The sequence below is a fragment of the Phytophthora infestans genome, genomic scaffold (assembly GCF_000142945.1).
Source record: "Phytophthora infestans T30-4 supercont1.4 genomic scaffold, whole genome shotgun sequence".
Lineage (NCBI taxonomy): Eukaryota > Oomycota > Peronosporomycetes > Peronosporales > Peronosporaceae > Phytophthora > Phytophthora infestans.
The window spans coordinates 730,786-744,545 of NW_003303755.1; the positions used below are offsets into that span (position 1 = coordinate 730,786).

A 13,760-nucleotide genomic window follows, 5' to 3' on the forward strand; every position below is an offset into this window, starting at 1 on the left:
CAAACAGGCGGTGACATGTGTGCGCCACACCATTCATCCACATGAGCAAATGACAAAACAGGGTATTTATACAAGAGAAAGGAGTACTATACAATTATGAAATAGTGTGAATGACACGATAAGAGTACTCCGAAGGTAGCTTTCGGAGGTCATGATGGGGCTGTCATCGCAAGTGACCTTACCGTCTTTCCATTTTGACCAATAAGTGACAAGTGGTATTATAAAGATAGCAGTTGAAGAGCCGTAACATCCACGGCACTAACTCGCCAACTGCTACCCGCCAACTAGATATAAAGCATGGGTGCTGGTGCCTCGACGGACAACAACGGCGAGGTGTCTACGCAGTAGCTATACTAAAAGTGTGTATGCATTGTAGCTAAGTTTGTTGAATTTGTGTCTAGATCGTGGTAGGGGATGTCGTAACCTTCCAGGTCGAAGATCATCCCAAACGCGTCGTTGGAGTGAGTATCAGCGTTAAATCAGCAATTCAATAGGGATTATACTGACGCGAATGTGCTGTAGATTGTAACAGACGTGCAGGAAGATTGCTGCAGCATCCAGGTGTCCAATGTGGAGGTGCTGGACGGCATCTCGCGCAGTGACGTTAAGCGTATCGCCAAGTGGGACGAGATCGAGGTGGGTGATCGAGTTAAAGTCAAGGAGCAGGGCTCTCGTCTGTACTACGAGGCCGAAGTGATCGCACGGAATGATAACGGCACCTACAAGGTGCATTTCGCAGAAGTGGACGAGGATGAGGACAACGTCACGGCCGACAGACTGCTTAAGCTCATGTCTGGTCGCTTGGAGGACAAAGAGTGGATGATGTATAAGGAGACGGGGTTAGAGTAGCTAGCTACACAAACTACCGAGTTTTCGTCTGCAAAAGCAGCCCATTCTGGCGCGAGAGATAACAATTCTGTACCATACCACCATTTCAAAAGTCTCTTAAGAGACACTGGGTATACCCGTGTTTAGCTAAATTGTCTTTGCTAGCTGTAACAAGGAGAGAAAGCCCCCCTTGGGAATGTCCACCGGGCTTCCTACGTTTTCAACTATCCACGCCTGTGAAAACGTGTCGGCCGCACGATTAGAGCGAAGGTAATTAATGAAAAAAAAACACAAGCAACGTACCTCAATCCTGCTTTCTATGGCCTCCAAACTATCACTACGCGAAAGTGCGATGGGCCCGATAACACTTACAGACAGGGGCTCAGTTCCGCTTGGTGCATCTTCCGGGATACGTAAAACGAAAGGATTCCGAAGTAGAAGCCGAACCATGGCTTCACTTTCGTTTAGAGGTAATTGCGCGAACAAAGCTTGTCGACGAAGTCCGTGAAAGATAAGATCTAGAGCCGGCGGAATCCCGAGCGTCAATAAAAATGCCAAGCCGAGTCACCAGCTTCCAATGTAAAACGTACCATCTAACAACTCCGTCGCGAGACCACGCAAACAAATGACATTGTCGGCACCATCGTAAATACCCTTTGAGAGCCAAATAACAAGATTTCGGAGCATTGGATCATAAAATACTCCCTTGTTCTGCAGTGTAGCTGTTGCCTGATCGATCGCCTGGGATACCAGAGGACGCGAAAACTGCCACGCGAACAGCTTCCTGCGCATAATCTGGTCGTGTATCTGCTGCTCATCTTTCTTCTTCTTTACGAGCTCTTTCCTGCGGTTTGCTTCCTTAGCCTTCTCCTCCAACTCACGCTCCTCTTGTCTTGCGTCACTTTTTTCGGCCTTCAGCACTTCATGCTGACAGTGTAAAATCTGCATCTCCTGCTCTTCCTTCACTTCCAACAATGCTTGCGCGAGTGTTTTGTTCACCAATACATTCAAAAGCGGCTTCACCTCGACATCAAAGTTAAACAGTCCATCGGATTCTTCAATCTGTTCAAGGCAGCCATTAGTGAAAAATTAGCGAAACAGATAAATCCATGCTCAACCCGATAAAATACTCGCCTGCGTAAATGTGTCGATACCGATCTTCGGTCGTATGAATATGTCGTTCGTTTTTGCATTGCGTGCATTCACCGTCCGCGATAAGAACTCGTCCGTCTGGCTGAAGGACTCGCGCTCTGATGTTGGCTGCGTTTGTTCAATCAGGTTCGAAGCCAGTGATATCGAAGTGACTACCACGGCGTAATGTGAATTGTCTACAAGTCACTACACGAATATTATATCAGCAAAACTATCGTGATCCACTTACATCCGTTTGACGGTCCAGCCATCGTCTTAAAGGCGTTCACATGGTTCCTATTGTTGTTACTCCTCCTTTTATTTGCTGTGTTTCTCCGCTTCTTCGCCTTCTCCCGACCCTCACTTGATCTCGACGTGTTGACCTACGCAATCACAATTAGTGGCGATGGAACTGTTGATTGTACAAGCTTCAGCTCGTACTGGAGCAAAGACACTGCCGCGCGGGATCCTGGGGTCGTGCATAATATTTGTCGGGACAGCTTTATTACCGCCATCGCGCGTTTTGCCTCGATTTGTCTGCACGGGTCGCGGCTTAGACGAGTACGAGTACGACAGGTCTTGCTCCATTCTCGCGAAGCAATGTGTCAAGTCAAAAGGTCGCAACTCGTGGAAGTTGAAGTGGCTTACACTAAGGGTACCGTGGCTTCCTATTGTTAAGTACGATTGGTCGACGAGAAGAAACGTTTTATTTTCACTGGCATTTTTCGACTTGATTGTTGCTGCTTCGCCATGGCGATTTTTTACTGCGTGGTGGCCAACCAACACTGTCCTCTGGCCGAGCACAGCAACGGTGGCGACAAGAGCATGAACGAGTTTGCACAGAAGTTGCTGAAGAAGCTTAATTTGGCCGAGGACGCAGTGGAGGCCATGGACTTTGATGGCAAGACGTACAGCTACCGTGTGGACAACGAAGTGGCCTACGTCTGTGTCACTAACGCTGCGTTCGGCAAAAGGTGCGTTCGCTATTGGCTGGGCATAAACGGATGTGGTATTGATGTTTGTGGCAGTTCGGCGGCTCTGTTTCTTAAGCACATTAACCAGCTTTTCGACAACCAGTTTGGCATACGAGGCAAGGCCACGAAGCTCAAATTGGACATGAATCGGGACTTTGCGCCGACGCTGAAGAAGCAAATGGTTTTACAAGAGATATTTTAATTGGGCGATAGAATACTGACTGTGAATGTGCTGGAGTAGGAAACATTCTCGTCAGATAAAGGGGCGGAGAAGCTGCAAGCGCTTAAGAAGGACCTGGACAATGTAAAATTCAACGTTCAGGACAATATCAGTACGACGTTGAGTGTAGAGGTGTGCATATCGAAGACAGCGCTGACGGAGTTGTTTTCGATGCGATGGACAGATAAAGTGCTGGAACGAGGCGATAAAATTGAGTTGCTTGTGGACAGAACGGACCAGCTGAAGTGCGTAGACGATAGCCTACTGTGCAGTAAGCTCTATGAGGTTACGAATACTAACTCGATTTTTTTTTTTTGCCGTGTAGCTCCCAATCTGCAGCATTTGCCAAGTCGAGCTCGAACCTCCACCGCCACTTATGGTGGGAAAACGTGAAGATGAACATTGCCATCGGAGCATTAATTCTGGTGCGTGTGCTTGCTACACGAATGCGATGTGGTGGGATTACACTATGTGCTCACGTATTCCTTTTGTGTTATCTGCAGCTTTTCCTTCTGCTCATATTCTTGTTCATCAGAGGCAAAGTATCTGGGAGTAGTGACAATTAGGTTGATAAAAAAAATAGACGTGATCAAGGAGCAAGCGAAAGCAAACGCCAGAATGAGACAGTGGACAGAGATACTATGTAGTATAACATTATTACTTTGAAGTATTTCCCAAGAATTACTGAGGCAGCCTCGGCAGCTCAACCAGGTTATGACAGATTGAAACTCCGTGCTTATTGTGCCTTACGATTTCTTCGTGGCGTCGATGTGATCGACGAAGACCGAACCAGTTTCGCAGCACATCCGGTAGCTACTACAAGGACCGCACTGCACCCGTAATAAAGCTGATCACTGGTGAAGTAGCTCGCACCTGCAGTTCCGAGGACCACCAAAATGTTCGTTGGCAGTCGAAACAGTGATAATGTTGTGCACAAGTCGGCTTTCGGGAAATATTTACTTCGCAACGTTGCGCAGCATGGGGAAAGCAGTCCGACACACACCTTGTCAGACAAGATAGCGTGAGTACCGCTGAACCAATTAGTCTAGGCCGCTTCATTTGCTCACCTCGAATACCAAAAATCCGCCTAAGATGTACTGATAGTTTTCCGAAACCTTTGTAACAACAAAACAAGAAGACTGTGAGCAAATTCAAACGAGCAATTCCACCATGACGACATCATCAAAGCGAACCGTAGGAATGAGGAGAGAAATCGAAGAAATTGTAGCAGTAACCAGGAGCAACAGTTCCTCACGAACACACGAGTTGTCTACTAGATTGAACAGCTTGCCACCGATAGCTATGCACAGCATAAAACTCGAAAACACCAGACCACTTGGCAGTTCACCGCTCGGCACGACAGCCTCCAGTGTTGGATACCACAAAAATACTACAGTATGAAAAATTAGCCCAGGATGTTCTAGCATTATGTGGCAATATGACACTTACCAAACACATACATCGCTCCTTCAAAAAGCGAATAGCAACAGCCCAATGCGTACGAATCCGCAAGCATACCGGAGTCAGCTGTTACTCTGCTGTCTTCCGAATTGTCTAGCTTTCGGATCTCCTCGCGACTATCTTTGGTTGGTGATCCATAGTTCTCAGACCAAGAGAAAACAAATGCAGCAGCGATTGCCGTCACAATAACCACAGCACGAAATGGCCCGATATCTCCAAAAACATCGGCAGTAATCTGAGCAATAAGCCCAGCAATTACAGCGACAACACCATTAATCTCAGACCCATGAGCGAATGTCTTTCCCAGCAGACTATTCGCAAAGCCTAAACGACAGATAATATATTAACACGAGATGCCAAGAAGAGTAAGTCAACAGCAATTGAAAAAGGAGTTTACCCCGTCGCCGATGCTCCGTGACCATCCAACTCTCAAAGGCCGAGAAAAGCAGCGACGTCGAGATCCCACCCATTACTCTCCCAGCCAGTAGAACTGCCATAATCGGTATATGCTCTAAAATGTTGATAACGATCTAATGCAGTAACATCAGCAACAGACACCAAAAAGTCAATCTGCACCTCTCTAATTACAATTCCAGCACCGCACCGACCTCCAAAGCACAATACACCAAGCACGCCTTGCGTCGTCCGTACTTGTCAACCAGCGGCCCAACCAAATTGCCAAACACCACCGAGGATAGGAACCCTGTTAGGAATAGTGCCCCGACGTTCATGTCGTAGCTCTGTCCAACAGCAAAGACGACGACAAGTATCAGCTGAGCCACTTCAGTATCGCGTAGTGCAGTTTTAACGCTGCACCTGGTACAAACTATACATGTGCGTGCCCTGCAACCAGTCGGCGAACATGACGAGACCGTAGACGACAAGATACTGCCGCTGGAAGTTCGCAAAAGCCTCATCGTTCGTGGTATAGATTTGTTTGCCACTCGTATATCTAGATGTCTGCAGGACGAACAGCTTCTCTATCGTGTGCAGAGACAGAAGACATACGAGTAGCCCCAGGCAACAGGAAGACGCCCACGAGGGCCACTGGAATGCACCGGTGAGCCACGTCGTCGGCATACTCGACGCACTTTGTGCAGTATTTATAGTATACATGTATATAATGTATACTTTCGGTTGCGGCCAGCCAATTCCAAACGGGATGGAGGTGCTTAAGACGACGGCGATCAGCGAGAAGGCGGCGGCCAAGCTGCTCAAGAAGTTCGTTGATAGCAAAGAGGAGGAAGAGAACACGGATCTGATGGTGCGGTCACTGCGGCGCAGTATACAAATGCGACGAAGAAATGGAGCTGTCTTAACGTTGGTGATGTTGCTGTGCAGATGAACGAGGAAGTCAAGTTCCAGTTATCTCAGGTTCTGGCGCATTTGGAGGGCAAGAAGCCGCAGATCCAGCAGCAGCAGGAAGAATACCAGTATGGACAGTACTAGGCCTCGATATGTAATACAAGGACGCGTTGACGATAGAGACTGAAATGCAGTTTATAAGAGAACTGCCCAATTGCTTGAGTTATTCTGGCGTTGTCCTAGGGTTCGCATTTGAAAGTCGAAGTAGTTAATAGCCCTCAGCATGCTGCTGATATTGAGCTTGGATGGATGCTGGCTGGATATGCAGCTACAGTATCGATCTCGATCGCCTTCTGCTGCGTGCCTCGACCAACGTCTGCGTCCGATCATTTCAGGGCACAACACTAGGTACTGACGGGCTGGACTAGCTAAAGCTGAGTGTATCCTCCTGTGACAGGTAGGTCGCAAACCATTAATAGATGCTGGAGTGCTTGAAGTGTTGGCAGGCTACCACGGACCGTGGTCCACGACCACTAGGTTCTCATGGTACGGGTCCTGTACCATGAGAACCTAAGTAACGGGGGTAGATGCCGCCGGCATCATGTCGGACGCCTTTGCTGGTCACTGTATACCGGGTTCCTAGCCGGAAAGGCGTTGCAAAGCTTTTGTCGTTTATCACTTGGGAAATGAGAAGATCGTTTGCTCAGTTGGAGCCTTTTGATCTTCTCATTTTCTTCATAGATCTTTCTTATCCGTGCTCTCTCGGAGTGGGGTGTGATATCATAAGCCCAGCATCGTCTACCAGATGCGACCACACCTTCGTTGAGCTGGATGACCATGACACCCGTTTGCAATGCGTCCAAGCGTTACCGGTGCCCATAGCGACTCACTATTAGCGAGCTGCCCCGCAACTCTAACATTTCCGCAAAGGGACAGCGATCGCATTGTCGAACGAAGAGGTTCTTCAAGAAACCTGAATGTTTGCCGCTGCACGGAAAAGCGGCCAAGCTGCCAAAATGCCATCAACGTGGGTATTAGTAATTGTGCGGTTCGTGCCTCCACGTGCAAATGCCACGGCCCCAGCGATCACTGTACCGGTATTATTAAAAAAAAATAACTGTGACAGTATGAATCTACAGTCTGTACAATAACGTCTGACAAAGTGCAACAGTTATCACCCGGGATCGGCGTCTATGGAGTTCCACCAAGCATACAGCCTGGCACAATGCAACACAGACAGCTCACTGAGCCACAAAGGCCTTCACATACGGGTCACTAGCCCAGTTCTTGTGCCTTACGGTGCGGGCGATGGTTTTCCGGTCGTTCCGGTCATGAGCACAGGATGCGAGAAGTGCAACCTACGTTGGAAGGACAGATTCCAGCTGGCAGCTTCCTGTCCGCCTTGTGTTGCTGGCAAACTTCCTTCGTGTTGCATCAAAGCACGAGAAAATTAAAACGCCAACTTCCATGTGTGACACAGGGAAGAGGCAGCATGGCCTCCTGCCCACAGAACACCACGAACATTGCACGAACAGCAACGGTTACCTCCAAGTTGAGAGTCTCTACAGCCAACTGGGTCACAAATTGTGACCCAGTTGGCACTATCAAATAAAAAGTATAATAATAGTATTAGTACAGGTCAAATACAGTACATGTAGCTCTAAGCTACTATTAATAGTTCAACTTGCATTCCAACTTGGAATTTCCATGTCCGTGTCACAATCAGAAGGGTTACGGTACGGTATGCACTGCGTCGCAGAAACGGAGCTGCAAATCGACAACCGACCCCTTCTGTCACTCGCGCATTTCCTCGGCTAGCAGCAGAGCTCTTTGAAGCGGTTTCTTACGAACAGTGCGACTTGCGTCACCGATGCTGGAAACACGCACCAGCAACGAGCTGGATCTGGCCTACATGCCGTACCACGAAGGCCTGGTGAACCACAATGCGCCACCCGTACGCGGCAGTCTCTCAGTGCGAGTATCTAACCAGCAACAGCATTCGCAGCAGTCACCGTATTACGGCGACAGCGACGACGACGACGTGTCAGACGACCCGGCTTGGATGGCAGCTCCGCGTGGTAGTCTGCAACCGGCATTCCCGTCCAACCTCATGAAGAAGGCGTCCAACGTTTCCATCACGGACACGCAGGACTCCAGCCCTAAGTCTCCAGACACCGACCCCATCTCCAGTGCCGGCGAGGAGGATGAGCAGGACAAACAGCGCGATGACAAGAAAGATGACGACGAGGACGAGGATGACGACGACTACTTTCCCCCCACGATGCCTAAGGTGAAGTCTCCGCAGCCATCTTCGCGTCGCAAAAGCCCACCGCACAGCAGCGGACGCCGTAGCTTGAACAACAGCGTGGATGACAAGTTAACCACAGACCTGAAGCTCCGCAAGTGCAAGAGTATGCCCATGAATCAGTCGCCTGCAAACCCCGCGGATAACAACAAGATGGTCAATTTGGGAGTGCCTCGAAATTCACGCGGCAATTCAGAGATCGATCGCTTGTCGGTGGAGAAGAAAGCCACGGACGCGCCAACCGTACCCGAAGTTGCGTCTCATCCGGTCGGTGGGAGTAACAATGGCCACCGCGATAGCATGATGCGCTACCGTCCGAGTGATCTCAAGCCTCAGGACCTCAAGACAGCCATGATGTCCCGCGATAGCTTAGCCCCGGAAAACTTCGAGAGCAGCCGCAGTGTCGACATGTACGCTAGCAGTCGCAGCAGCAACATGGGGATCGACAGCATCCGCAGCAACGATCAGTTCGGTAGCAGCCGAAGCAGCAACGTGTTCGACAGCAGTCGCGGTGTAGACCCGTTCGCTAGCACTCGCAGTACGGATCTAGTGAGCGGACGCGGCTCCGTCATGCACTTTGGTCCGCGCGTGACGGAAGAGGGTCTTTCGGACTATCTTCGCGCTGTTAAGACCGGCAATATCCAGCTGCTGCGCACGTGTTTGCTGGACAGGAACACGGACTTCACGGAGCGTGACCCGGTGCACGGCCAGTCGGCGATGCACATTGCTGTGCGCTTCGGCCAGCTGCACGCCGTGCAGTTGCTGTGCGGTAAAAAGACACGCGGTCTGCTGATTGATGCCGTGGACAACCGACAGAACACTCCGTTGCATCTGGCGTCGGCCAAGTCGCGCCGTATCACCAAGTACCTGCTGGAGCACGGCGCCGACGCCTCACGTGTGAACAACAGGAACCAGACACCGCTGGCTGTGCACATCGTCACGACTAAGCGCGATGATCCGCTTATTGCTGAGATGTTGCTGCAACACAAGACAGACCCGAACGGTGCGCTCGGCAACAGTACGCTGCTTCACAAGGCTCTGGATCTCAAATTATATGAGGTCGCCTACCGATTGGTGCGGCATGGAGGTCGTTTAGACGCGAAGGATGCGCAGGGCCACATGGTCTTTGAAAAGGTCGACCGCAAGGTCCTGCGTCAACTCTGCGGTAAGATCTCGTACCCGCCCGTGTGGGTCCCGAACATGGAGCGCAAGGGCTGCATGATCTGTCTGCGAAACTTCAGTCGTCTCGGCGTTGGCGTGCGCCGTCACCACTGCCGTCACTGCGGTCGCCTCATCTGCGGCCGCTGCTCGCATGTCTCGGTAGAGAGTGAGGCGTTCCCGTCCACTTTTATAGGCCACATCGACCGCAATGCGTCCGACGAGCGGTCCAACCTGAAGCGTGTGTGCAAGACATGCAGTAGTGTGTTTGATGAGCGTGCTAAACTGGGCAAGGAGAGCTCGCCTGGCGGGAGCCACAAGTGGTCCGACGCGTTCATGGACCGAGTTGTGGGCTGCTCTTGGGACGAGATTGAACGTAAGGATAGTAGCAATAACCTCGGGTCTTCGCGACGCGGCTCCCTCGCAGCGTAGGGACAAACTCTCAGCCAACAGGCTCGCGCGTCATGAAGTCTTCGTCACTGGTAATGGAGACGGCACATCACGCGCTTGATGGAATTTCCATCAAGCGCTTTCCATTGGAAACGGTGACACCCTGTCAGAGTCAGCGCCGAGTTCGAACGAAATGTATCAGTAACATGTCATGTGCTTTTGCGTTCAATTGTTGTGCGTTCAGAAAGTGTCATCCAAGACTTGTACTTAGTAGTACTAAGCTAGTACTTAGCACTTACTACTGTACCGGTAGTATTAAAAGTATGTACTCAGGCATTTTTCTAGCGCATTCTGTGCCTCCTCTATAATAGACGGTTATTGGCGCTAACGTAATCCGTACTTACTCGAAGCAGCTACGGTAGCTGCACTGTGTTGCTGGCCCTGGTCATCATTCAGAAAGCGACGTAATTGGAGCTCGTTCATCATGCGCTGTTGTCAAATGGTCATGGGCCCTGCGGGCACCGGCAAGGTACGACGAAAGTCCGATGCTCTTCTCCGTTGATTTTCCACTCGGTTGCTGTAATTTGAGCGAATTCTGACCCAAGGGTGCTGGTTTGTTTGCTGCTTTTCGATTGCAGTCCACGTACTGCAATAACATGCACGAGTTCTGCGCTGCGTCTGGACGTATGACGTATGTGGTGAACCTGGATCCAGCCGCTGACCACTTCGATTATCCCGTGGCCTTCGGTATGCCGCTTGTCCTATTAAATTTGCGTCAGTCCCGGTGGAGTAACGATTTCTGCTGTGAGATGCACCAGACATCCGCGATTTGATCAGCGTGGAAGACGTGATGGAGGAATTGGGCTACGGTCCGAATGGTGGCCTCATTTACTGCATGGAGTGAGTATTGGACTGCTGCATTTTGGTCAGAATTGAGCGTGGACTGACCGATGGAGTGTCGACAAAAGGTATCTTGTGCAGAACCTCGACTGGCTGCAAGACCTCCTGGGAGAGTACAGTGACGAAGACTATTTCATCTTCGACTGCCCAGGTTAGTTAGTGGGTTGTGCTGGATTAATACCAGGGTGTGCTAGTGCTGAAGTGGCAGTACTTGCTGGGTTTACGCAGGCCAGATCGAGCTGTACTCGCACCTTCCAGTGATGAAGCAGCTTTGCGATTCCCTGAAAGACTGGGGATTCAACATTTGTTGTGTTTACTTGGTTTGTTGCTTTGACCTCGGGTTTTTCTGCGTATGCCTTACCTACACTCGGTGTGCTCAGATCGACTCCTTATTTATCGTTGACCCGACCAAGTTCATCTCGGGCGTGCTCTGCTCACTCTCGGCCATGGTTCAACTTGAACTGCCTCACATCAATGTCCTCACCAAGTGCGATCTTGTCGATGAGAAGGAGATGTCAAAGTACGTGCGGATTCTGTGAACTCGGTGAGGTTTCAGATGTTAATACCGAATGTTTATTGCAGATACTTGGACCCATCGGAGGGCTATCTCCTCGAAAACCTCGCGAACTCCACTGATCCCAAGTGGCGTCCGCTGAGCACAGCGATCTGCAACGTGGTACGTGAACCTGGTGCACCCCTGTATGCTCATGCAAAGGGCGACTCGCGCACGTTTAATTTGTAATTTGGGTTACTTCTGTGCACAGATCAACGACTTTAGTATGGTCGCTTTCGTTCCTATGAACATAAACCGCGAGGAGAGCATTGAAACCGTGCTCATGCACGTGGACCACGCCATCAACTACGGGGACGACTTGGAGCCGCAGGTATAACGATGCACTGTGTAACAAACCATTTCATCTCTACAGTTTTACTCACCTGTGTCTTCTGTTTTCTCTATGCGATGGCAGGAACCAAAGAGCAACGAAGTTGACGAGTAGATGTGGCGATTCGAATACAACAAGCACATTTTCTGGAATCTTGTCTATGGTTTCGTGTGACGCCATCGCGTTTAATTTGAACATATTAATCACGGGACGTTGCGGGAAAGCACTATGCTGACGGGCTCTTAGAAGATGACTTCATTGCCAAGGGTGCTGATGATATGATGAGCACTTTATCAATCTAATCGACAACACTTTGAATTCTAAGATTTGTTTTAATTCCTGTTGATCGCTACAGCATCGTAGAGTCTTCCCGTAGTAATTTAAACTTGAAGAATTAATCCTTCAGACAGAGGAAGTTTAAAACAATTATCGGATAGTATTTAAGTACCGGTATTTAAAAATAGAAAATTATTAAACAGAACAATTTTATTGTTTAATTATTTTACATAATTTTTTTATCTAAAAGCTTAGTTGGACAGCGCTCTAATATCATCGGAATGACAAGTTGTTCATCTGGCTCGAGAATCGACATGGCGTCCGTTATCACAGTCAGGCACTGTATTATGTCGTAGGCGACAGGCAAGGCAAAACAGCAACCACCACCGACCACTAACGTTACTGCTGGCCCAGAAGTTCTGGAAGACGTTAAAATAATGCCTAAAAAGTTATTACGCATAACGTCTACTTCGAACTAGTAACGTTCGTTCATTGAAACGTGGAGGCGAGGGTCAATGCTCCATGGCATCTCTGGTTACAGCCCAGGGCAGTTGGAAGTGATTGCAACGGATCCGGGCGTCATTTCCGAGCGGACTCGGACTTCGAGTCCGCTCCCACTCTTGTTTTTCGCCAGTCCGAGCTCGGTCTACTTGTTCAACTCAAATATCCCGAGATGTCGCTCCGGAAATTGTGTCGATCCACTTTGCTGGTCGTCATTGTCGTCACGACCCTATGGGCTTCAAGCGCTTCTGCCGACCTTGAAGCTGCTGCCGATAACAACTCGACTGTCAACAATACTACTCGCTATTTGAAAGAAGCCGCCAGCGACTACCGTATTGCAATGCTGAATGCTGTAAACAGGGAGCGTGCAGCTCGTGGACTACCAAAGTTTTGCATGAACAGGAAACTGCAAAATGCTGCTCAGGTCCATGCGTCAGACATGGCTAAGCGGAGCTTCCTCAGTCACACCGGCTCGGACGGATCAAGCATGTCGTCTCGAGTCCGAGGTGCGGGTTACCGATGGGCTTCCATCGCAGAAAACGTCGCTGCCGGCCAGGCAACAGTGAGCAGCGTTCTCGCGTCGTGGATGAGGTCTAAGCCACACCGAACCAACATATTGAGCACAAAGCACAAAATGTTTGGCTGCGGTTACGCTGCCACTTCCAGCAGCAAGTACAAGCACTACTGGACGCAAGATTTTGCGTCGGGCAATGTCGAAATTTGCGGTTGAAGGACTAACAACTTTAAGTAGAAGAGATAGACATTGCGTTAAATTTTAAAGCTTGCCACGAGTTTTTCTTACTCTTGAGTAATAAAAATTATCAAAGACTTTGAATTTCGACGGTATCACACAATTATCGTACCTGTACAGTACTAAATTCCAAACCAATTTTCCATTTCCAAAATCAAGGACTTGTAAAATCCCGACATTAATATTGCTGATCTTGAATGGAGACCCAACCGTAATTATTATTAGATTAATTAAATTTACCTTTTTCGTGAATGGGCCGTTGATGCCGAGTGATGCGGCCGGCTACGTTGATAAAAACCAACATCCATGCCCATTGCCCGATTTTCAGACGCTACTCTTGGCGAAACACCACTGCATCAGATGCAAACGACAGTTTTTCTAAAGTACCTTTGCGGATACTGTATATTGCAGTGAGTTCTATCGCTAAAGCTTTTTGCAGAACTTGTTCGGCCTGGCGAAAGGAGCTTGCTGGTCGATGAGCTCACCCAGACGCTTAATGGTAGCCTCGTGGAACTGTGTTGTGGACAGAAATATTAAAAAGGGCCTTGAGAAGAGGGGAACGAAAGGGACGTACCTCCACAAAGGTTACGAAATGGGCGCCTTCGTCCAGCAGCTTGCCGAAGTGGATCTCCATCTCGCGTTCCATAGCCTCGTCGTACTTGAGGTACCTACGATT

At 49.4% G+C, this 13,760-nt stretch overlaps 7 protein-coding genes across 7 annotated transcripts; 5 read left to right on the plus strand and 2 right to left on the minus strand.

Moving 5' to 3' along the window:
- Positions 1-297: 297 nt before the first annotated feature.
- On the plus strand, positions 298-929 carry PITG_03164 (uncharacterized protein; the record flags this gene model as incomplete). The annotated part of the gene is made up of 3 exons (XM_002906205.1): positions 298-333; positions 402-461; positions 523-929. 3 exons carry the CDS (start codon positions 298-300, stop codon positions 847-849), a joined length of 423 nt encoding a protein of 140 aa, XP_002906251.1.
- Positions 930-1,392: 463 nt separating this feature from the next.
- PITG_03165 (uncharacterized protein) lies at positions 1,393-2,442 on the minus strand (the record flags this gene model as incomplete). The annotated part of the gene is made up of 4 exons (XM_002906206.1): positions 1,393-1,890; positions 2,035-2,156; positions 2,210-2,342; positions 2,401-2,442. 4 exons carry the CDS (start codon positions 2,440-2,442, stop codon positions 1,393-1,395), a joined length of 795 nt encoding a protein of 264 aa, XP_002906252.1.
- A 267-nt stretch (positions 2,443-2,709) lies between these two features.
- On the plus strand, positions 2,710-3,753 carry PITG_03166 (vesicle-associated membrane protein, putative; the record flags this gene model as incomplete). The annotated part of the gene is made up of 6 exons (XM_002906207.1): positions 2,710-2,933; positions 2,988-3,114; positions 3,175-3,265; positions 3,338-3,398; positions 3,479-3,578; positions 3,657-3,753. The coding sequence occupies 6 exons, from the start codon at positions 2,710-2,712 to the stop codon at positions 3,717-3,719; spliced, it is 666 nt and encodes a 221-aa protein (XP_002906253.1).
- A 136-nt stretch (positions 3,754-3,889) lies between these two features.
- PITG_03167 (Major Facilitator Superfamily (MFS)) lies at positions 3,890-5,694 on the minus strand (the record flags this gene model as incomplete). Its single annotated transcript, XM_002906208.1, has 8 exons — positions 3,890-4,156; positions 4,221-4,268; positions 4,347-4,543; positions 4,603-4,938; positions 5,012-5,144; positions 5,223-5,354; positions 5,431-5,526; positions 5,584-5,694. 8 exons carry the CDS (start codon positions 5,692-5,694, stop codon positions 3,890-3,892), a joined length of 1,320 nt encoding a protein of 439 aa, XP_002906254.1.
- Positions 5,695-5,776: 82 nt separating this feature from the next.
- Positions 5,777-6,063, plus strand: PITG_03168 (uncharacterized protein; the record flags this gene model as incomplete). Its single annotated transcript, XM_002906209.1, has 2 exons — positions 5,777-5,878; positions 5,956-6,063. 2 exons carry the CDS (start codon positions 5,777-5,779, stop codon positions 6,061-6,063), a joined length of 210 nt encoding a protein of 69 aa, XP_002906255.1.
- A 1,726-nt stretch (positions 6,064-7,789) lies between these two features.
- On the plus strand, positions 7,790-11,708 carry PITG_03169 (GPN-loop GTPase, putative; the record flags this gene model as incomplete). Its single annotated transcript, XM_002906210.1, has 10 exons — positions 7,790-9,758; positions 10,195-10,301; positions 10,411-10,519; positions 10,591-10,672; positions 10,741-10,823; positions 10,901-10,992; positions 11,053-11,192; positions 11,255-11,348; positions 11,437-11,556; positions 11,641-11,708. 10 exons carry the CDS (start codon positions 7,790-7,792, stop codon positions 11,668-11,670), a joined length of 2,826 nt encoding a protein of 941 aa, XP_002906256.1.
- Positions 11,709-12,505: 797 nt separating this feature from the next.
- Positions 12,506-13,063, plus strand: PITG_03170 (SCP-like extracellular protein; the record flags this gene model as incomplete). The annotated part of the gene is made up of 1 exon (XM_002906211.1): positions 12,506-13,063. The coding sequence occupies one exon, from the start codon at positions 12,506-12,508 to the stop codon at positions 13,061-13,063; it is 558 nt and encodes a 185-aa protein (XP_002906257.1).
- Positions 13,064-13,760: the final 697 nt, after the last annotated feature.